At 47.9% G+C, this 23,958-nt stretch overlaps 1 protein-coding gene across 1 annotated transcript; it reads left to right on the top strand.

Annotated features, from left to right (window-relative positions):
• Nucleotides 1-3,114: 3,114 nt before the first annotated feature.
• Nucleotides 3,115-9,134, top strand: LOC101872951 (cystatin-B). Its single transcript, XM_005146633.3, has 3 exons — nt 3,115-3,251; nt 7,489-7,590; nt 8,316-9,134. Exons 1-3 carry the CDS (start codon nt 3,186-3,188, stop codon nt 8,442-8,444), a joined length of 297 nt encoding a protein of 98 aa, XP_005146690.2. The 5' UTR covers nt 3,115-3,185; the 3' UTR covers nt 8,445-9,134.
• The last annotated feature ends 14,824 nt before the right edge of the window (nt 9,135-23,958 follow it).

The following is a 23,958-nucleotide window of genomic DNA, read 5'->3' as shown; positions in this document are numbered from 1 at the left end:
CAATGAGATGTATCCATGATCGATTATGTCGCTAGTAGTTGTATGCTTAACAAAGTGTTGCTGCTGTAATATTCCACATGGCATACATGGCTAACCCTTTCGCACCATAGTCAGTGTTGTGCTTTGCCATATTTATCTGCCTTGCACCTACACAGAGCATTAAGCTAATTGTGATGATACTGGTGGGCCTGATACAAAGCAAATGAAACAAGTGAAATTGAGTTAGGTGTGGAGAAATAACCTCCAAGTGTAGTAATATGATTGCAGGAATGGATGAGCATCGTGTGTGCTGGTACATGACTGGATGAGGAAGATGTACAGGCCTGGGCTCTTAGACAAGCACAAAGACAAATGGATAAATTGGGTATGTTTTGGCTCCTATAGGCCACCTATTAGGTTATTTCCCTCCTGACCCATCTTGAATAGAGGGCACTTAGCACAAGAAGGGTGGACTGCACCTAAATTAAAACTGATAGGACTTCAGAAGAGAGCATAGCAGAACTTCATTACTCTTGTCCCACTCCCCCAAAAGCAGACATAAGTGCTTCTGGTTTGGCAAGGCATGCCTGGTTCTTCTCCATCCATGCCGGAAAAGTTCAAGTAAGAGAGTCTTTAGAAGAGAGATTTGGTGCAGCCTGATGGGAGAAAAAGCACCTCTCAACAGCCTAGCAGGAGGGGGTGGGTTACACTGCAGAACTGATTTCCCTCTTCCTAGATCCCATGTGCAAGAACAACTGTCTGACATGAAGATGTCAGCACCCTCCCTCATTAAGCGTGAAGGTAGTCTTAACCAGTATGGAAAGGTCTGCAGCCTAGTGTGAGCAGAGATGAAAGGATTATGTGAATGCATTAGGGAAAATACCACAATTCTCTTGTTACTGTTTTTGCTTGGTTGTTTTTTGCCAGGGCAGGAAATAAAACTTACAGGCGACATTACTGCATAAAAACTTTGTTTGGCCACCTCCACTTGTTTCTGACTAAGAACAGGGGTTTTGGCTTAGGAGAGCAAACTGGAAGTCCAGAAGCCCAAGAAGCATGCTATTCAGACAAGTTATTTTAGCACATTTGGTGATCTGTTGCATCCCCCTCAGAGTGGGCTCAAAACTTAATTGCAGCACATAAGAACTAATCTGACTTCAACTGTAAAGCCTGCAAATTACAAGTATTTGAGTTTCAAGATCTCTGTTCCAAACTCGAAGAAGTAGTTTGAAAACACAAATCCTTGTGCCCACAGTTTTGGAAACCACATTTCACCCCTGGACCTACTGATAGTTGCTCAAAAAGCGGTCCCTTCTTACCATGGCTTCTAGGCATAGTTTGAGTTATGGAATCGAGATCCTTGGTCTCCTCAGTCTGACTGCACGAACGGAGATAGGCACTAGGTGGCAGAGCTGAAGAAAGTACTTCGGCTACAGCCCACACTTGCCAAAATGTCAATAAGAGAACAGTTTTAGTGCTAGTGAATTCTTCCCGCGGGCCAAACCCAACTGAAGAGAAACCGACAGCACTGAAAGCAGAGAAGAGCTTAATGAATGAAATGAAAATGACACAAGACACAAACCAAAGACTGCACAAACACGTGCAACATTAAAAGTCACCCTTGGCTGCCTTGGTTGGAGAACAATATTCACTGGCTAGGCACACAGTAGGTAATGTTGACATTTGGGTGGTTTTCATTCTTAGATGTTTTTTATTTCTTTACATCTACTTTAAAGGAATTTATAGCCTGGCACACAATGAGGCTCCAACAGCTGCCATAATATTACAGCAACAGACTCAACCATGCTCTGTTTGCTGGGGAACCCCCATCCATTCTCAGCACACACCAACCTGGAGTTCTAAGCCTCAAGCCCCACACACTGTGTGAGAGCCACTCCTGCAGCCTGTAAAGTGACACACTAGATGCCAAGAAAGTTAAGCAGAAAAGGACCCCCTCCATGAAGGCGGTTTGAAGCCAGACCCCTTTTCCCATGAACAGAGGAGGGTGTATGTTCTCCTCTTGCCAAGTCCAGCATAAGATATTTGCTCAGACACCCACACAAAAGGAGGTCTCTCAAAAGCCAGTGTTACACAAGACAACACTGATGCTGGGTAACACCTTTCTGCTGAAAGCTCAGGCCTGAGAACCTCCACTGGCATGTCCCACTAGAAGATGCCCACATGAATGGTTGCCCCATCCCCACCCCTACCCCTACCATGGCTCAAAAACCTACTGGAAAGCATGTGCCACTGTGGTGTTTCCTGAACCAACCAGCAGCAAAGCAACAACAGAGTGTATCTGCTCTGTGGTAGGATTTCTATTGGCAAACTTGGCTGATGGGCAAGGAACTGTCCCAGTGAAGAGCGTGATCCTTCATCCCCACTCTGCTCAGAAACCTGGCAGAGCTCTGCCTTCCCAAAGCCCCAGCAGGGTGTTTATTTGCCCTCCACAGAGGAGAGAGATGGTACCAGAGGAAAGAAGTCCTGCTTCCTCATTCTGTTTCATGCTTCTCACCATGTCATCCCAGTGCAGGAGGTCCAGCCAGTATGAAATACTTCCTGCTGTGAAATTTAGGGTTATATTTACTGGATTTTCCAAGGGGTACTGGGAAGCAGGGGGAGGAAGGTAGGTTTTTGGTCTTGTTTTTTTCCGAGAAATCCGGATGTTTGGGGGGAAATATAGCTAAAGAGCTGGATATTCAGACTGCAGTCTCACGGTTGGGGGGGGGGGGGGGGTCTCAAAAGCTGGATAATTCGACATGCCCTTCAGTTTGCTGACTGAGGAACAGCAAAATCAGCCTGGGAGAGGGACCAACATGGTGAACGAGGGAGTCCCGGGCATGGAACTTGCCATGGTAAAGCAAAAGGTGACAGCTGCTGGAAAACGTGACACACAGGGAAATACAGCCGCAGGGCAGTGGAGGCGAGGACAACCCTCGTGTGGACCTGCCACAGTGGTGTCACCGGTGGGGCCGTCCTGCAGGAGCTTTTATTGCTATTCGGTTCTAGCTTTCCGCTGTTCTAGGCTCCTGCCCAGGCAGTGAGGGCTGGTCCCGCTGTGCTATACCACAACCACCCCGCCTCACCCGGCTCTGCTGACCACCCGCCCCGGGACCCGCCCGGTGCCGCCTCCGATCCCGCCCCGCCATCAGGCCCGGCCCCCCACGGGAGAGGAAGGGTCGGAGCGGAACGGAGCTGCTGCCACCATGTTGTGTGGTGGCACCTCGGCGGTCCGGCCTGCCACCGGTGAGACGCAGCAGATCGTGGACGAGGTGAGGAGCTCGGGTGAGCCCCGGGCAGGGCCTGGCGGCGGGTGTCATGGTGTTGCTCCCACCGGGCCTGTTGGCGGTCGGAGCCCGCCGGCTTGGGCTGCCGCCGGCTTGGGCCTCCCCGGCGGGGAGACGGATCAACCGGCAGTAGGTTGGAATGGAATGCGCCGACGGGCCCCGACCCCAGCTGAGCCCGGAGACGCCTTTACTCCCATCAGGATAAAGGCTGCCAAGCGGCGGGGATGTGTGCGCAGTCACTGCCTCCCTGGAGCTCGTCCCCCGCCTGCTTGGCCGAGCGTGGCTTTATTCAGAGCAGGTTCAGCACTTTAGAAGGGCGTTTGTGGGGGATTTAGGGAGGACCCGTAGGCAGCGTTAAGTCAGGGAGAGGTGGGGTGCGCCCAGCTCCATTCCTGGCTGTGCAGGTGATGTGTTACCTATAGCGTCAGTGAAGGGACACTGGGCAGCGATAGCGTGTGCGTGTTCTTGAGCTTGAGGAAGGACCTCAGATGTTTTTTACGGAAGCTAAACCTTGTAACCACGTTGGTGTGTTGGGTTTGGGTTGCCTATTTGGGGGGCTTTTAGGGGGTATCGGGGATAAGCAAGAAAACTGCTGCTTCTGCTATTTCCTAACACAGAATTAAGCTGTAATCACTGCCGGCTCCAAATCCTGACACTACTTACAGTAACTTAAGTACTGCCCATGTTTTTACTCTCAGAATGCCAATGCACAACGTTCTTTCAAAGCACGTGGTGGTGTTTCAGTGCCAAGACACCCAAGTTCCCTCTGCTTTTTGGCCTTAGGTAGGGTGTGTCAAGCCAGTGAAGAAAGATGAAGGACGAGCTCCAGCTTCTTCTGTGCTTTGTCATTGTTTATTCCCTGGATTTATTCCAGCCTGGGTTTATTCCCCAGGCTGCAGCTGTTTCTAAACACGTACAGAGTGCCTAAAGGCACAGTAGTCATTGAAATTAATGTTTAGCTTGTAGAATCTGATGATTTTGCATTTAAAGAAGAGAGTTGTGCATCTCCTAAGCACCAGCCTGGGTTTGCAGTAGTGAGTACATTACTGAGAGTTGCTGAGAGAGTCACAATTACTGTTTTGACCTGACAGGGCCTACATGTCGTGTTAATGGTAATGCAAATATGCAATTAGCATTGCACATGGGCTGAACACTAGGTTTGAAATCCTGATTTTCTATTGTGTGGCAGGCTGCAAAGGGTTGGTAATCCAAAACTGAGATGAAGAGTATAAAAACAACACCCAGTTGGATTCAGAAGTGAACATAATTAACAAAAATCTGTTATTTTCATTTAAATCACACAAACACTTCAAAGTTTGTCCAGCTTGTTTTGACTGCCAGTTTAAATTACTGAAATACATGTGGGAAAACACAAAACATCCCAGACTGTGAAGGAAACATTAGTTCTGTTAAATAAAGGCAGATATCTCAAATTGTTTTGTGTGCTTAAAATCAAATCTTTGTGGAGATTTGTTAAGAGCCTGCCAGTTCACTTGCCATAAATACATTTCCAGTTCTTGCCTCCATTGTATTGTTTCATAAGAATCCTGGTGATGATCAAATGTGGCCCTGGCAGGCACTGCCGCTCACCTAGAGCAGGTACAGCATGAAACAGAGCAGGACATCTTTCTTCTGATAGTGTCTGGTTTAGGAGTCCCATAGGCACTGCCTCTCCACTTCAGGGAATTCTACCCAAGCCTGTTCACCCTTTGGTTTGTCACTGGCAGCTGTGGCAGAGGTTAGTCAGGGGGATTTTGAGCCATCTACCTGTTAGTAACTGCTCCGAGACTAAGCAAAAGAGCCATTAAACAGCAAAGAGCTTTTGAGCTATGATCATTTTCAGCCCTCATTGAACCACAGATTGGGTGGGAAGGGACTGCATCTTCTGCCTGAGTGCAGGGTCAGCAGCGCTGGGCTCCTTGGGACTTTGTCCAGTCAGGTCTGAGGATGGGAACTGCACAGCTTCTCTGGACAGTACGCTGTAGTGGAGGAGTGTTCCCAGGGGAAAAGCTTTCCTTATACCCAGTCTGAACCTCCAGTTTCAGTTTATAACCATTGTGTCCCATTATTCTGCCATCACCCCTCAGTGACCTGACTCCTTGTAGGTACTGGAAAGCCTCAATGCCTTCTCTTCTCCAAGCTGAGCAAGCTCATTTTCTTCTCATAGCACAAGTGCTCCAGACATCTGAGCTCACTTCAGTTTATTGACATCTTTCTTGTATTGCAGGCCCAAAACTGGACACAATATTCAAAATGTTCTCTAGCAAGTGCCAATAATTTCCTGCCTCTCTCTTCCAGCTAGGTTCCTGCTGATGCAGACTGTTAATTGTGTTACTGGGGCACAGTGCTGGCTCATATTTAGTGCATTGTCCACCAGGACCCCCAAACCTAGACTGAGATCATGAACTAGCAGGGTGGGCTGATACCAGATCTTGCAGAGTATTTCCCTCTGGGTTCTCCCTCTCCATACTGAATCAGGATGCTCACTAGTAGCTAGTAACATGCTGTGGTGAGTCACTGCCATAAGCTTGCAGCCACATCTGACTCTGAGCTGTCTGTGGTCATGGAGCCCAGTAGTCAGCTTCCTGGTGGAAATACAAAACGTGCTGAGCCAGAGCAATTCTGAGACTACAAAACCAACCTTGTGCAGTGCCCAGGATTGCTAAAGGAGCACAGGGAAGGATAGGGTCAGTGAATACATATGTCTGCCCTCTCCCCTGCTTGAGATTTGTAGTTGTAGCTCTGGTGATGGCAACTGAAACCACTTGCTCCTTCCTCTGACTCAGGGGAGAAAGGACAAGTGGAGGACTGAGTCAGTGTGCTTTCTGGGCCTGTACCCTTCCTTGCATCTTAGAATGCAAGCTTGTTGGGTGCACTTTGATTTCCATATGGCAAAAAAACATGTACAAAAGCATCCAAACATCATTATCCTACTTTTGATGTACTGTTCATAGCCTGGAAGAAGTCTGAGAGAAGAGGTGTGGTATGGTCATGACTCCCAGGGACAGGATGGTCACTGCTGACCTGTCTTGGAAAGGCACCAGAGTCTGGTCCTGTGCCTTCTCAGTGCTGGGAGAGGTGGGAGAACATACCCTGTTGCAGGAATTGTTTCTGTTCCTACTTCACCGAGAGCAGTGGCAAACTGGCACTTGTTTTCTCCCAAGGAAGCAGGTGGGTTTCAGGCAGGAGAGTAAATGTATTTATTCCCCTTGAATTTAGGAAGAAGGGGAAGTACAACACATGACTGGAAAGAGAAGATCTGCTCACTGCTGGTACAGTTGCACTCAGAGTGGAGGGAAGGCTACATAATGATGCAGTGCAGGAGCTAAGGCCTGGGTAGAACTGCACTTGCAGCAAGGGCTTCCAAAACTAATTCATCTCACCCTTGTAAATAAAGCCTGAAATCATCTACTTTCCTGACCAGGAATTTCACCATCTAGCCATGATATTCTAGAGAGTCAAGCATGGGAGAGAAAAACTGCAACTCTTACAAGTTTGTGCCTCCCTCTTGGGTGTTGGACAAGTTATTCTGACTTCTTGAGCACTGGTTTTACATTCTGAAAACTCAGTTGATAACTCAAAAGGCTTTATGGTTCTGTTACTTTTAGGAAAATTTTTGCAGTTTTAAAATGTTACAGATTCCAGCAAATATGGAAGAACTATCAAATAAGAGTTGTAAAAGCCTAGGCTTGAGTTAATTTGCTTTCAAAGCTTGATTTGGAGACGGATGTCTTTTCTGTGATAACAGATTGGTAAGAACTCATTCTGAATTTGAAAAGGGAGCTAGTGCTGAAGTGGCCCTTTTTCTCGTTGTAAAAATTATGTATATTGAAATCTTCTCTTTAAAAATATATAGTCCTGTGCATTTATATACTGAACCACTTTACATTTGTTGTTAGATATACAGGACAGAAAGAGAAGCTGAGATATCAACAGAGGAAATAATTTGTCAAATCTGGAATACCCTCGAAGTTCTCTGTTGGAGACTCCAGACTTGGCGACTGAATCACACCACTGTCCTGGCTTTGCTTCTGTCTACATTTCTGGTCCTGCTTTAACACAAAACTTAGCATTATTCATTTTTTAATAACTAAGAAAAGCAGGAATTCTCTGTGTGGGAATTCAGCAGCAGTGACCTGAAGGGTGCTGAAGCACACTGATAGTGTAAGCTTTAGGTCCTAAATACTTGCATCAGTCTTAAATAACCTGTTGTTCCCTTAAGGTGAAATCTCAGCTAGAAGAAAAAGAAGGGAAAACCTTTGATGTCTTCACTGCCGTGGAGTTTAAAACTCAGGTGGTTGCTGGAACAAACTACTTCATCAAGGTAAAGGACACTGAGCAACGAGGTTTTATTTTCTATTAGCATGTATAATATTTGGAGTAGTGGGGTTTGTTTTTTTGTTCTGGTTTGAGTTTTTACTTCCTTAGAGAGGGGTGCTTATGATTTGGCCTGAATAAGAAGAAAACTCTGGCCATTTAAAAATACCCCATTGTTAAAAACCAAAATTAATAATCCAGCCACCACCCAGCCTGTATTAAGTGGAGATAAAAATACTTCTCTGTTTTCATCAGTATTTTTACTTTTTATTTATTTTCTGAAGCTTGTTTTGGGGGGTAATTACACATGTGTGATGTTGAGCACTAACATTGCATTAAGTGAAGACCAGATGTGCAAAGACATAATAAAGCATCCAACCTGCTCTGACTTTGTTTGTAGTGCACACATAAAACCAAGCACTTGTGTCAGATGAGAGCATTTTGCATGTATTTAATGCAGTAATCACGTCTCTGCAACTCCTGTCTGATTCCCTCCCTGTATGTTCCCTATCTCTAGCATAGGGAGGATTAACAGGCAAAGAAGAATTAGGTAGTGTTTCCACAGTCATGACTCCCATTCTGGTTTAAAACAAGACCTTACCTTCTGAGGTGATGGGTTTTCTTACTACTTCTCTGTTTTTCTGTCCTCAAAACACACCAGTCTACACCATCCCTCCCACTGAAGGCCGCTGTTACTTTATGGAGTAACTCACTGGTTTTCATGCTTTGCAGGTCCATGTTGGCAACGACGAGTTCATGCATCTGCGGGTGTTCAGAAGCCTTCCTCATGAGAATAAGCCGCTGAGTCTCCACAGTTACCAGAGCAGCAAGACTAAGCATGATGAACTGTCTTTTTTCTAGCAAGCTTGAGTGTTTTATTACTGTTTCTTGTGTGCATTTTCTGTAGACTGCAAAATATTGATTCCTGTGCCAACAAAGGAGAAAAGAAAGTATCTTTTTTTTTTTAACTTAATGCTGGGGAAAAAAATCCATGTTTTTTTTTGCCATTCCCTTCCTCTGCAGCATCTCAATTTGGATCACACGGCTCTCCTTTCACCTCCACTAATGCAAACCCAATTGGCTGCACTGATTTCAGTGCAACTTAACTGGAATACTGTGGCTGAGTCCCATTTCTGGACTTCCTTGGTCTGGAAATTGGAAGGGGAGTGACACTAGCACACATGTATTTGCAGCAGGGAGCAAGAGGAAAGCCTGAACCTTTTCTCTGCTGTTCTGCAACTGTGAATATATCTGTAGATTCAAATTGTACTATATATTTTATTGGGAATGACCTAAGGAGAAACTTGAGCTGAAGCAATTTTGAAAGCAAGAGGAGTAGTGTATTTTTTGTAACAAACATTCCTTTGGTAATCATGTTTATGCTCTTGCAGCAGTACAATATAATGTCCAGTAGAGGGTGTATGAGTTTAAAAGAATCCAAAAATCTTGCTTATTTTCTCAGTCCTAAAGAAAAGTCCTGGGAAGGAACTTAAGCTGGACAAGCATTTCTGCACTAATAACAATAAATATTTCTCTTGACTTGACTTGGCATATTTGACTTGTGTTTCACTGTTCTCTTTACTGGTTTTCAGTGTTGGTTATTATTTTGCTCAGATTTTTTTCCCATATTTTCATATGGGAAATACGTTTGTTTTTTTTTTGTTTTTCAGATAACCTTATGTTTATTCTATGTCTTAATTAAAAATAATTTGGTGAAAGACATGACAGGTAACAAGAAAGACTTCTGCAATAGAAGGCAGAATAAGGAAAATGGGCTCAGTGGAGCATGGACCTGCTGACAGAGGACACAGAAGAGTCTGGGGGACTCAATGCTGCCCCTGTCTCAGCTCTTTCTGGTAGGACTTGCTTTCAGGAACTTGAGGTGCCTAAGAGGAGCAGAAAAGTCTGGAGAACAGAATAATTCCCTCAGCAGAGCTGGATCAGGCTAGGGGAATACTTAAACTGGCTGGACTTAGGCAATGCCATGGGGTAAGATGGGATGCATCCATGGACGCTTTGGGAGCAGGCCAGTGCCACACTCAGTACTCTTTGAGAAGTCATGGGAATGAAGGGAGCTTCCTAAAGACTGGAAGAAAGAAAATGATGCTCCTATGTTCAAGGAGCATCTGGAGAACTACAGGCTCATCAGCCTCACCTCAGTCCCTGGAAAGGTAGTGGAGTGAATAATGCTGGAATTCATTTCCACAATTATTAAGGACAAAAAGGTGACTGGAAATAGTGTGGGCTTACAAAGGGCAAATCATGATTAATCAATGTGATAGCCCACTAGGATGAGATAAATGCCTTGGTAGAGGAGAAAAGGGCTGTGGATGTTATTTACCTTGATTGTTCAGTATGGCTTTGGATACTGTCTTCCATAGCATCCTCGTAAGGAAACTAAGGACATGCTGGGTAAGTGGACTGTAAACTAGCTGAATGGCTATGTTCCAGAAGTTCAGCAGCACCTAGTCCAGCTACATGTCAGTCTCTAGTGGTGCACCATAGAGGCTGATACTGGAACCAATGCTGTTTAACATCTTCATTAATGACCTGGACAATGGGACCAAGTGCACTCTTCAGCAGATTTGCAGATGATACTAAACCCAAAGAAGTCCTGATACACCTGATGTCTGTTCAGAGGGATCTCAACAGGCTGCAGAGGTGAGCAGACAGGCATCTTTCAACTGTCAGCAAAGGGAGGTGTACATTCGTGCACCTGGGAAGATAAAACCAGGCTGGTTGGAAAGCAGCACTGCAGAAAAGGAGCTGGGATTTGTCCCATCAGACACCTTGCAGCAAAGGACCAGTGGTACATGTGGGCTGCATTAGGAAGGGCACTGCCAGCAGGTGGAGAGGCCATTCTCCCCCTTGCACTGATGAGGCCACTCCTGGAATGCTGTCTCCTGTTCTGGGCTCCCCAGTGCAAGGTAGACTAGGCATCACCTACACATGGTGAGGTCCAGAACAGTGCCATCAGCATCTCAATCCTCCTTTGCTTTGCCAGTTAAAACTCCATCTGCATACTGCCTCTCTGAGCAGTGCTTTCAGGAGCCCCAGAAACCAACTCCCCCAAGTACGAATATCCATAGAATATGAATATTTTCTCTTCTCTGGGAGATGTGTTATATATCTTTTGGTTTTCTGTGTCTATTTTTCATTGCTGTCTTGAATTTCTGTCTTTATTGCCACAGTGCTGTTGCGTTGCCTTTGACTCCTGTTTAGGTACTGTGGGGTAGTGTGTGTGGGTGTGTGATCTCTGGTTTCCTTCTATCCATAACTTTAGGTTTGCCTTCCAGTTTCATTGTCATTTGGCTGCATTGCCCTAGCTGGTACCAGTATGTGACTTCCTGTGTTTTTGCCGGCAGTGGCAGCGTTGGTACCAGACAGAGCCAATGAGAGGGGGAGGCTGCAGCACAGAGCTGAGTGTAGATGAGTGTCTGCACTAGTCTCTTGAGGCCATGGTGCACAATGAGCAGGGCTGCACTCAGTGCACCTGGTGGAGCAGCAGGGGCTGAGCTGCAGAAGGCTGTCAGTAAGCTGAAAGATGTGAGGGGAGCTGAGAGACAGCTGGACTGCTTGCTCCAGGCACAAACTGTGCAGGGACCACAGGCGGCCACCATGGCACATACAGCAAAGGAGGGCAGTAATCCAGGGAGCTGGGAGCTAGTAACAAAAAAAAAAATAAACTGAAAAAGGAGGAAAATAAAAGCAAGGGGCTTCCTCCAAAATCAGTCACCTCCATTTTCAAGAAGGGGAACATGGAAGACCCAGGGAACTACAAATCAGTCAGTCTCACCTCTGTGCCTCACAAAATCTTGGAGCAGATTCTCCTGGAAGGCATGCTAAGGCACATGAAAAACAACAAGGTGATTTTCATGTCATGGCTCATGTTTCAGCCAACATGGCTTCACTAAGGGCAAATCCTGCCTGACCAATTTGGTGGCCTTCTATGATGGGGCTACAGAACTGATGGACAGGGGCGGAGCAGCTGATGTCATCTACCTGGACTTGTGCAAAGAGTTTGACACTGCACAAGTATGAGGTTTGTTTCTAACTTCACAAATGGCGTCAACTTATTGCTAGGTTTCTTGTCTCTCACCCTGCAGGCAAGACCCAGGTTTGCATAATTCACACGTTTTCACAATTCAGAAACCTTCTGGATGATACTCCATCATGATGCTCCATTCTTGTGTTGTAAAGGCAGCTTGTTACTCTTTGACACAAATATCAACAAAATCCCATCTCGGTGAATGATCACTCACTTTGGAAGATGCTTCCCACAAGAACAGTCATCACTAAAGGAAAAGTAATTTCTATGGACATTAAGACTGAGAATACAGACAGGGCAAGGATGAAGAATTAGTGAAATAAAATTTACACTGTTTCCTACTTCTTACTAGAAATATTTCACTTCATAATAAGTATAGTTCAAGGACTCCAAGCTCAAACAGAAAAAAATACAAAGCTCATATTAACCACAAAGCTAATATAGCCGAATGTGTTGATTCATAGAATAGCTGACATGTTTCTGTGGTATCACCGGATGTTAAATGTAACAGTAATTCAGTAACAGAGTTACCAGCTGAAAATCCATTATCATTTCTATTTCTACACACCTTCCCATAGGAATTTATTTTAGCTGGATAGTTCACATTCTAATATACACATATATGCATAGAGACACAGGATGAATCTCCTGTAGCATTATGAGATGCATGGAAATATTTGATGTATTCTTATTTTTTAAATATTGCCTAGTGTCACCTGCTGAAGGTAAACAACACAATCTTTTAAATTTCTAATCATAGTCTTTTCTGCCTTATAGAATCATAGAATGGTTTGGGTTTTAAAGGACCCTGAGATCATCCAGTTCCAACCCCGTGCCATGGGCAGGGACACCTAACACTAAACCATGTCACCCAAGGCTCTGTCCAGTCTGACCTTGAACACTGCCGGGGATGGGGCATTTACTACTTCTTTGGGCAATGTGTGCCAGTGCCTCACCACCGTCACAGTGAAGAACTTCTTCCTTATATCCAGCCTGAACTTCCCCTGTTTAAGTCTGAACCCATCAGCCCTTGCCTATCTCTAGAGTCTCTGATGAAGAATCCCTCTCTGGCATCCTTGTAGGCCCCTTCAAATACTGGAAGCTGCTCTAAAGTCTCCGTGGACAGGGAGCCTTTCCAGGATAAACAGCCCCAACTTTCTCAGCCTGTCTTCATACAGGAGGTGCTCCAGCCCCCGATCGTCCTCATGGACATCTTTTTGTTGACCATTCTGACCTTGCAGTGGCTGTATCTTTAGGTAGACATCAGTAAGACAAACTGCAGAAGAGTGAAATGTTTCACATATCTCATGTAATGAACCAGGGAAGATCTGGGTCTGTGGAGAATGCCAGAGGCTTTGTGAGATTCCTGGTACTATCAAGAAATGTACTGTTATTGTGAAGGACAAGGAAGGCACACAGGAAGGGATGACTTTCCTTCACATCCCCTCCCCAATCCAGAATAACTTGTGAAGCCCTGACATGCTTTGCAAGGCTGCTGGACCATTATGTGAGCTCCAATATACAGCCAGCTCTTTGGGAACCCCCAGACTTGATGCTGAACTCTCCCAAGTCCTTCTACCCCTTCCAACAAGGTTCTCCTACCACGTCCCCTTGGTCACTTGCACCTGAGGCTGGCTGTGCTCCCACCAGCACTTCTGAGGGCCTGCTCTATCCATCAGCTGGTCCCAATCATCATCACCTGCATTGGGACCAGCTGATGATGTTTAAATCGGGGCAAGCCCCACCACCCTATAAAACCTGAGGTGAAGAAAATTAGGATTGTTTTTCTCAGACTGGATCAGCTCTTGCAGAAGTCTGTATGGAGAGGACAGAAGCATGCATTTCCTTTTAGAACCAGCAGTTCAGCCTGGAGAAAGGTACGGTTTTTGCTGTGGTTACTAATTTGTGGTAGTACCTCATATTGTTGTTGACTGATGTGGAAAGGTTAATTGAGTAGCTTTGTGGAATCATAAAATGGTTTTGGTTGGAAGGGACCTTAAAGCTCATCTAGTTCCAGCCCTGTGCTACAGGCAAGGAAACCTTCCACTGGACCAGGTTGCCCCAAGCCCTATCTAAATGGCCTTAGACACTGCCAGGGATGGGGCAGACACAGTTTCCCTGGACACCCTGTGCCGGTACTTCACCACCCCCCTAGTACAGATTTTTTTCCTAATCGCTCATTTAAATCTACCCTCTTTCAACTCAAACCCCTTTCCCCTCGTTCTGCAGTTCCAGTCCCTCTGCAGGCACTGTCTCGCCCGGCAGGGCTCGTGCCTGCTCTCAGGTTGTGGTGCCCGTTCAGTGGGATGAGGCCGGTGCCTGCCCCGCCAGCACGGACCGCGCTGCAACGGCTCAATGGGAACACCCAAACCCTTCCATGCTGCACAGACCCCGTGGGCGCAGTGCCCGCTGGAGGCTCGGACGCGTTCCCAGCGGGGCTGTGCCGCGCATGGCCATTGGCTGCCCGTTCCCGCCGCCTTGCCGAGGGAAGCCTGTGATTGGACGGGCCGCAGTTGCCGGGCAGATCGGGGCCGCCTGGCAACCGGGGCGTGGCTCCTGCGCGCGCAGCGGGGCGGGCCGAGCTGGGCAGTGCGCGTGAGCCCGCGGCCGCCGTGAGGAGAGCCTCAAAGCGGCGCCAACAAAGCAGCGGCTGCCGCAACCCCGCGTGTGTGTGCGCCGCAAAGAGCCGATGGGGCAGGGGCTGGGGAGGCTTTGCCTTGCCCTGAGGAGCTGCTCGGGGTGCGCAGCTGCCGGCGGTGTTCGTGTTTCAGTTACACTGCGGACCTGGGGCTGAGCTGAGCTGATGCTTTCCTTCTGCCTCTGGGGGACTGCAGTGAAGTGACACGACTGCTACAAGGCAGTGTGCAGTTGTGTGTCCCACAGGACAGCAAGCAGTAGTAGCCCCAGGTGGAGTACGTGTGGTGGTGTGAACGTCACACACAAACCCACCTCCTGTGCTGTGGCTGGATGAGGTGGTCTTTTCTCTGTGGTAGTTGCTGTTAGCAAATCTGAAGCTATTTCTACAAGGGAGCTTTAGAATAAAGAAGCTTATTGCTTGCTCAGGAGGATGGGTTTGACTGGGAGAAGCTTCTGGGTCTGGTGGTCAAGAAGTGAAAGAATTGAAGAAAATAAGACACAAGTGAGGCAGAGGCAACCACTCGCCACCTATGTGTAGGCTGATGGCAGTTTCTAGGCAGAAGGTGGCTGATCCTCCTGTAGCCCTTTCTATTCTCGTTCCTGAGTATGATCCCTGTTGAGTTTGGGTCACGTGGCTGGTGGTGCCCTCCCAGCCTGCTATGCACCCTCCAGTGTTCACAGGTGAGGCAGTGATAAGCCTCAGTGCTGTGCAAATGCTGTTCAGCAAAAGCTGTGTTACTGTGTTGAACTGTTTGGTCCGAAATCTGAACCACAGCACCCTGCAAGGTGCTGTAAAGTGATTTTTTCCTGGCCAAGTCCAGTCCATTTGAGTGGAGAAGAATATGCAGAGGTGGTGGTTCCCCTGTGGGCAGGTGGTGGCAGGGCCTGGGAACTAAAACTACGAGTGTGTGTGTGGGATGATGAAGGGAAAAATGGCGGGAGAAAGAAAGTGGAATGAAAAAGTGGGGAAGAATATGGAGGAAAAGAATCCAAGAAAAAAAAAAAAAGAAAATCTGCACCCAGAAAAACCTCAGTAATAACAGAAAAAAGGAAAAACCAAGCCCAAAACCCAGGAAGAAAAAAAAGGGGGGGACGTGGGCAAGACCACCCATCCAAAAAACGAACACCCTTCCTTCACCCCCAATACCTGAAATCCTAAACCCAAAGAAAATCCCTGGGATGGGGGCAAAAAACCACCAGCTCTGTGGGGTAGAAATCAAGTAACCTGTTGGGTAAAGAAAAGGGGAGGGGGGGAAGGGGGAAGATAGGGGAAAGGAGGGGGGGGGAAATCTGTGGGGGCAGGAGAAACACCACACAAAAGGGAATAAAAGGGTAGGGAAAAATGTGGGAGAGGGAGTTTGGGGGGAAGGGGGGGGGGGAACCTTGGAACAAAACCTACGGATAAAATGCAGGAAAAGAGCAACTAAAAAGAAAAAAAAGGTATAAAGACAAATCCCCGCACGGCCATTGGCTGCCCGTTCCCGCCGCCTTGCCGAGGGAAGCCTGCGATTGGACAGGCCGCAGTTGCCGGGCGGATCGGGGCTGCCTGGCAACCGGGGCGTGGCTGCTGCGCGCGCAGCGGGGCGGGCCGAGCTGGGCAGTGCGCGTGAGCCCGCGGCCGCCGTGAGGAGAGCCTCAAAGTGGCGCCAAGAAAGCAGCGGCTGCCGCAACCCCGCGTGTGTGTGCGCCGCAAAGAGCCGATGGGGCAGGGGCTGGGGAGGCTTTGCCTTGCCCTGAGGAGCTGCTCGGGGTGCGCAGCTGCCGGCGGTGTTCTTGCTTCAGTTACACTGCGTACCTGGGGCTGAGCTGAGCTGATGCTTTCCTTCTGCCTCTGGGGGACTGCAGTAAAACGACACGACTGCTACGAAGCAGTGTGGTGTTGTGTGTCCCACAGGACAGCAAGCAGTTGTAGCCCCAGGTGCAGTACATGTGGTGGTGTGAATCTCACACAAACCCACCTCCTGTGCTGTGGCTGGATGAGGTGGTCTTTTCTCTGTGGTAGTTGCTGTTAGCAAATCTGAAGCTGTTTCTACAAGGGAGGTTTAGAATAAAGAAGCTTGTTGCTTGCTCAGGAGGATGGGTTTGACTGGGAGAAGCTTCTGGGTCTGGTGATCAAGAAGTGAAAGAATTGAAGAAAACAAAGCAAGTGAGGCAGAGGCAACCACTCACCACCTCCTGTGTGTAGGCTGATGGCAGTTTCTGAGCAGAAAGTGGCTAATCGTCCTAAAGCTATTTCTGTTCTAATTGCTGAGCATGATCTCTTGAGTTTGGGTCACTTGCTGGGTGGTGCCCTCCCAGCCTGCTGTGCACCTTCAGTATTCACAGGTGAGGCAGTGATAAGCCTCAGTGCTGTGCAAATGCTCTTCAGCAAAAGCTGTGCTACTGTGTTGAGCTGCTTTGGTCAAAAATCTGAACCACAGTACCCTGTGAGGTGCTGTGAAGAAAAGTGATGCTTTTCTGGCCAGGTCCAGTCCTTTTGAGTGAACAAGAATGTCCAGAGGTGGTGGTTCCCCTGTGCGCAGGTGGTGCCAGGGCCTGGGAACTAACACTACGTGTGTGTGTGTGGGATGATGAAGGGAAAAATGGCGGGAGAAAGAAAGTGGAATGAAAAAGTGGGGAAGAATATGGAGGAAAAGACTCCAGAGGAAAAAAAAAAATCTGCATCCAGAAAAACCCCAATAAAAACAGAAAAAAGGAAAAACCAAGCCCAAAATCCAGGAAAAAAAAGGGGGGAACGTGGGCAAGACCACCCATCCAAGAAACTAACAACCTTCCTTCACTCCAATACCTGAAATCCTAAATCGAAAAAAAATACCTGAGATAGGGGCAAAACCCCACCAGCTCTGTGGGGTAGAAATCAACCTGTTGGGTAAAGAAAGGGGGTAGGGGGAAGATAGGAGGGAAAAGGGGGGGGGGCAGCTGTGGAGGCAGGGGAAACACCAAAAGGGAATGAAAGGGTAGGGAAAAAAGTGGGAGAGGGAGTGGGGGGAAAGGGGGGCGGGGAACCTTGGAACAAAACCCATGGATAAAATGCAGGAAAAGAGCAACTAAAAAGAAAAAAAAGGAATAAAGACAAATCCTGCACGGCCATTGGCTGCCCGTTCCCGCCGCCTTGCCGAGGGAAGCCTGTGATTGGACGGGCCGCAGTTGCCGGGCAGATCGGGGCTGCCTGGCGACCGGGGCGTGGCTGCTGCGCGCGCAGCGGGGCGGGCCGAGCTGGGCAGTGCGCGTGAGCCCGCGGCCGCCGTGAGGAGAGCCTCAAAGTGGCTCCAAGAAAGCAGCGGCTGCCGCAACCCCGCGTGTGTGTGCGCCGCAAAGAGCCGATGGGGCAGGGGCTGGGGAGGCTTTGCCTTGCCCTGAGGAGCTGCTCGGGGTGCGCAGCTGCCGGCGGTGTTCTTGCTTCAGTTACACTGCGGACCTGGGGCTGAGCTGAGCTGATGCTTTCCTTCTGCCTCTGGGGGACTGCAGTAAAACGACACGACTGCTACGAAGCAGTGTGGTGTTGTGTGTCCCACAGGACAGCAAGCAGTTGTAGCCCCAGGTGGAGTACGTGTGCTGGTGTGAATCTCACACACAAACCCACCTCCTGTGCTGTGGCTGGATGGGGTGGTCTTTTCCCTGTGGCTGTTGCTTTTAGCAAACCTGAAGCTGTTTCTACAAGGGAGGTTTAGAATAAAGAAGCTTGTTGCTTGCTCAGGAGGATGGGTTTGACTGGGAGAAGCTTCTGGGTCTGGTGATCAAGAAGTGAAAGAATTGAAGAAAACAAAGCAAGTGAGGCAGAGGCAACCACTCGCCACCTCCTGTGTGTAGGCTGATGGCAGTTTCTGAGCAGAAAGTGGCTAATCGTTCTAAAGCTCTTTCTGTTCTCATTGCTGAGCATGATCTGTGTTCAGTTTGGGTCACTTGCTGGGTGGTGCCCTCCCAGCCTGCTGTGCACCTTCTGTATTCACAGGTGAGGCAGTGATAAGCCTCATTGCTGTGCAAATGCTGTTCAGCAAAGCTGCGTTACTCTGTTCAGCTGTTTGGTTAGAAATCTGAACCACAGTACCCTGTGAGGTGCTGTGGAGAAAAGTGATTCTCTCCTGGCCGGGTCCCAGTGCATTTGAGTGGACAAGAATGTCCAGAGGTGGTGGTTCCCCTGTGGGCAGGTGGTGCCAGGGCCTGGGAACTAGCACTACGAGTTTGTGTGTGGGATGATGAAAGGAAAAATTGAGTGGGGGAAAAGAACCGGGGGGGAAAACCCACCAAGAAAAAAACAGGAAAAAAGAGAAAAACCGACCAAAAAAAACTTGTGTGGACAGAAACCAACAACAAAAAAAATAAACCCCAAAACAATCTCCAGCTCCAAAAGCTTGAAAACCAAAAGCCAAACAAAACGCTGGGGGGGGGGGGGGGGGGGGGGGGGGGAATGGGGAAATGTTGAGATGTGGGGAAGGTTTGTGGGGGGACAAAAGTGGGGGTCGGGGGAGCTGTGAGGAAGTAAACCCACCAACCAGAATGGTAAAAGGGGGGAGAGAAAAGCGTGTTTGTATTGAAAAAAAAAAAGGAACAAAAATGAGGGTAAAATTAGCAAAATAAAAGTGATAAATAAAAAGCTGAAAAAGTAAATAATAAAAAAGAGGAATCAAGAAAAGCAAAAAAAAACCCTGAAAAGAATCTTGGGGGGAGGAATCTAGGAGAAAGAAAAAAACACCCCACCATCAAAAAAAAAGGAACCTGGGGGGGGAAAAGGCTGAAGAAAACAAGAACAACTAGGGAAGGAAAAAGTAAAAGTCAGCTAAAAGAAAAATTGGGAGGCAAAGAAACCCCACCTAAAATACCAACAAAAACTGTCTCCCCCCCAAAAAATAATCCCCTGGGAGGGGGAAAGGGCTAAAATGAAAGTGGGGAAAAAAGTAGGGAGTGGGGAAAGTTTGTGGGGGGACAAGGGAGGGGGACAAATGTGGGGGGTGGGGGGAGAAGGGAGGGGGGACAGAAGTGGGGGTTGGGGGAAATGTGGGGAGGCAAACCCACCAACCAGACTAGGAAGAAAAGGGGGGGAGGAAAGTGTGTGTAAAAAGAAAAAAATCAAAGTAAAATCTAGTAAAATAAAAATACTAAACTAAAAAAGTCAATAATAATTTCAAAACAGGAATAGATTTATAAAAACCACACAACCAAAAAAATCCTTGGGGGTGGGGGGAATCTAGGGAAAAAAATCCCAACTGAACCAACAACAAAACCCAGCAAAAAACACCCCACCATTAAAAAAAAAAAAAAGCCAACAAAAGTACTATTGTGGGGGAAACCCAGAAAAAAAAAAGGAGTGGGGGGGAATGAACCCCAAGAACAGTAAGATAAATAAGTATTTAACATATCGTGGGGGATGAAGGGTGGAAGGGGAAGTGTGGAAAATAGGAACCTTGCACCAACTGGCAGAGGAAAAAAGTGCGTGTGAGGAGGAAGGCTTGGGGGGAGGTGCTGGGGGAAGTGGGGAGAGAAAAAAATCTGTGGGGTTAAAAAAATATGAACCAAAAAAAGTCCAGGAAAAAAAGGAACCTAGGAAAAAAAAAAAAACAAACCACCCAAAACCCCAAGAGCAAGTAGGGGAGGAAAAACACAGCCAGAAGAATAAAGGGTGGTAAGAATAATCCACCCAAAACCACCAACAAAAACCACCTCCCCCAAAAAATACAAATTAAACCCCTGGGAGGGGGAAAGGGCAAAAAACAAAAGTGGGAAAAAAAGTGGAGGGTGGGGAAATTTTTGTGGGAAGATGGGAAGGGGAGAAAAGTGGTCTGGGGAACTGTGGGGGAAAAACACTAAGCAGAAGGGAAAACATGGCTGGGGAAGCAAGTGGGGAAGTGAATGTGTGGGAATCAATGGGAAAAACCCTTCCAACCTGGGGGGAAACAGTGGGAGGGAGAAAGCGGGAGGGAGGAAAGAAGTGGTGGGGAGAGAAGGTGGGGGGGGGAGAAGTGTGGAACAAAAAACACCATGGAAAAGAGCCCAAAATAAAACCGCACCCCAAAACCCCAAGGAAACAATCTTCCCCCTCCAAAAAAAAAGTTAAGAAACCAGACTAGGGAGGGGGAAAGAGAACAAGAGGAGGGAAAAGTGGGCCGGGTATAAAAGTGTGAGGAGGGGGGGAAGTGGAATGGGAAAAAAAAATAACTGTTGGGTTAATAAACATAGAACAAAAAAACATGGGGGGGGGGGGGGGGGGAAATCCAGACAAAAGTGGGGATAAAAGCCACTAAACAGTTGGGAAAAAAAATGTGGATTGCTGTGTTGGTGGCACTGTTGGGGGGGGGCACTGTGTGTAGATGATGCATAGCACCAGCTTTCTGACCTGCACCTTACGCTTCAAGATCCAGACTGTCACACTTTTAGAGGTTGTTTCTCAGGCACCCAAAAGCATGCTCTATGCAGGAAGCAGGCAGTTGGACTTTCATGTCTGTAAGCAGGGATGGATTGCCATGTTGGTGTGAGAGAAACAGTCTTGGTTTCTCATATTGGGGATGAGGCTGCGCATACCTTTTCATATGGGAGTGCATCGCACCACCCCATCGGGGGGGCAGTTCCAGCTAGGATGGGGTTTATTACCTTGAAAGAGCCTCTATTATTGGTTGTTGGTGGGCCTTGGGGTGGCTGGTTAAAGGGTCTGGAGTGCAAGTGGTGTTTGCCTCCATACCTGTTACAAGCAAGGCTGAAGACATAAATAGGAAGAGTCTGCAGATTAATGTATGGCTACGTGGCTGGTGCCAAAGGGTTTTGGGTTTTTCAGTCATGGGCTGCTGTATGAGACACCTGGTTTGCTGGTGGCAGGTGGGATACACCAGTCCCAAAGGGGGAAAAGGGTTTGGGGGCAGGGGTTAGCAGGGCTTATTGACAGGGCTTTAAACTAGATATGAAAGGGGGGAGGCCTATTAGGGACAAGCCCAAGAGAAACGTGCTAGGGCTTGAAGGATGGCGGAGTAGGGAGGACTATCAATCTATTGTTTCATTTGTGGGAAAGGATAGTTGTTTAGACCCTGCCCTGCAGGGGAAAAGGGGAACTAGGGCAAGAGTTAGCAGAGCTCACTCACAGAGCTTCAGGTTAGATTCAAAGTGCAAGGGGGTCGTAGCTGAACTAGTGGGGCATTGTTCTAGTATTAATCAAGACCAGAAGGCCTCCTGCCTCCCAAGGGTGCCATCAGCGTGCTCTGCTCGCTCCCTGAAATGCCTGTACACCAATGCATGCAGCATGGGGAATAAACAGGAGTTAGAAGTCTGTGTGCAGTCTAAAGGTTATGATCTGGTGGCAATTACAGAGACATGGTGGGACAGCTCACATGACTGGAATGTGCTCATGGATGGCTATGTCCTTTTTAGGAAAGATAGGTCAGCAAAGCAAGGTGGGGGAGTTGCTCTTTATGTGAGAGAGCGACTAGAATGTATTGAGTTCTGTTCGGGGCCAGATGAGGAGCAAGTGGAATGTCTGTGGGTACAAATTAAGGGACAGGCTGGTACAGGTGATACAGCTGCGGGGGTCTATTATAGATCTCCTGATCAGGACAAAGGAGTTGATGAGGCTTTCTACAGGCAACTGGAAGTAGTCTCGTGACTACATGCCTTAGTCCTCATGGGGGGTTTTAACTACCCTGATATTGGCTGGAAGACTCACACAGCCAATCATTCACAGTCTAGGAGGTTCCTCCAGTGCATTGATGATAACTTCTTAATGCAGATGGTGGACAAACCAACTAGGAGAGGAGCGCTGCTAGATTTAGTACTCACCAACAAGGAGGGTTTGGTTGAAGTGATGATGGTCAATGGAAGCCTTGGCTGCAGTGACCATGAGATGGTGGAGTTTAGGATCCTGTGTGGGAGGAATAGGATACCTAGCAAGGCCACAGTTCTGGATTTCCGAAGGGCCAGCTTCGGCCTGTTCAATCAACTGCTAAGGGAAGTCTCATGGGTAAAGGGTATTAGGTGGTAAAAGGGCTCAAGGTAGCTGGTCAGCATTCAGGGACCACTTCTTCCAAGCTCAGGATCAGAGCATCCCAGTGGGTAGGAAATCAAGTAAGGGAGCTAGGAGACCAGCATGGTTAAACAAGGAACTGCTGGGCAAACTCGTGTGGAAAAAGAGAATCTATGAATTATGGAAGGAGGGGCTGACCACTTGAGAGGAATATAGGACGGTTGTTAAAGGATGTAGGGAGGCAATTAGGACAGCTAAGGCCTCCCTGGAACTTTATCTTGCTAGTCAGGTTAAGGACAATAGAAAGGGCTTCTTCAAATACATAGTGAATAAAACTAACACAAGAGGCAATATAGGCCCACTGCTGAATGAGGTGGGTGCCCTGGAGACAGGGGATATAAAGAAGGCAGAGGTGCTGAATGCTTTCTTTGCCTCTGCCTTTACTCCCTGTAGACTCTCCCCAGGGGCCTCAGATTCCTATAGCCCCAGAAGGAGTCAGGACAAAGGAGGAGTTTGCTTTGGTTGATGAGGATTGCATTAGGGATCAGCTAAACAATCTGGACATCTATAAATCAATGGGTCTGGATGGAATGCACCCATGGGTGCTGAGGGAGCTGGCGGAGGTCATTGCTAGGCCACTCTCCATCATCTTTGGTAAATCGTGGGAAACGGGAGAGGTGCCTGAGGATTGGAAGATGGCAAATGTCACACCAGTCTATAAGAAGGGCAAGAAGGAGAACCTGGGTAATTATAGACCAGTCAGCCTTACCTCTGTCCCTGGAAAGGTGATGGAACAACTTATTCTTGATGCCATCTCTAGGCATATCAAGGATGAGGGGGTTATTAAGAACAGCCAACATGGTTTTACCAGGGGGAAGTCATGTTTGACCAGCCTCATATAGCCTTCTATGAGGAAGTAACTAGGTGGAGGGATGATGGTAGAGCAGTAGATGTGGTTTTTCTTGATTCCAGTAAGGCATTTGATACTGTCTCCCACAGCATTCTCATAGATAAGCTAAGGAAGTGTGGGCTTGATGATCGGGTAGTGAGGTGGATCAAGAACTGGTTGAAAGGAAGAAGGCAGAGAGTTGTGGTCAATGGGGCAGAATTTAGCTGGAGGTCTGTGACTAGTGGAGTCCCTCAGGGGTCGCTGCTGGGACCAGTGCTGTTTAATATCTTCATCAATGACCTGGATGAGGGAACTGAGTGTACCCTCAGCAAGTTCGCTGATGACACTAAACTGGGAGGAGTGGCTGACACACCAGAAGGCTGTGTTGCCATTCAGCGAGACCTGGACAGGCTGGAGAGTTGGGCAGGGAGAAACTTGATGAGATTCAACAAGGGCAAGTGTAGAGTCTTGCATCTGGGGAAGAACAACCCCATGTACCAGTACAGGTTGGGGGTTGACCTGCTGGAAAGGAGTGAAGGGGAAAGGGACCTGGGGGTCCTGTTGGATAGGAGGATGACCATGAGCCAGCAATGTGCTCTTGTGGCCAAGAAGGCAAATGGCATCCTAGGGTGCATTAGAAAGGCCTGTGGTTAGTTGGGCAAGAGAGGTTCTCCTCCCCCTCTATTCTGCCTTGGTGAGGCCGCATCTGGAATATTGCATCCAGTTCTGGGCCCACCAGTTCAAGAAGGACAGGGAATTGCTTGAAAGAGTCCAGCGCAGAGCCACAAAGATGACTGAGGGAGTGGAACATCTCCCTTATGAGGAGAGGCTGAGGGAGCTTGGTCTCTTTAGCTTAGAG

This window comes from Melopsittacus undulatus, chromosome 2 (genome assembly GCF_012275295.1).
Source record: "Melopsittacus undulatus isolate bMelUnd1 chromosome 2, bMelUnd1.mat.Z, whole genome shotgun sequence".
NCBI lineage: Eukaryota > Metazoa > Chordata > Aves > Psittaciformes > Psittaculidae > Melopsittacus > Melopsittacus undulatus.
This window is presented reverse-complemented; position numbering and strand designations above follow the sequence as displayed.

What these genes read in the sequence shown, in the direction of transcription:
- LOC101872951 (XM_005146633.3), top strand. Translation starts at nt 3,186, where the DNA reads ATGTTGTGTGGTGGCACCTCGGCGGTCCGGCCTGCCACCGGTGAGACG. An exon ending in CGCAGCAGATCGTGGACGAG is followed by an intron (nt 3,252 to 7,488) that starts GTGAGGAGCTCG and finishes TGTTCCCTTAAG; the next exon opens with GTGAAATCTCAGCTAGAAGA. An exon ending in GAACAAACTACTTCATCAAG is followed by an intron (nt 7,591 to 8,315) that starts GTAAAGGACACT and finishes CATGCTTTGCAG; the next exon opens with GTCCATGTTGGCAACGACGA.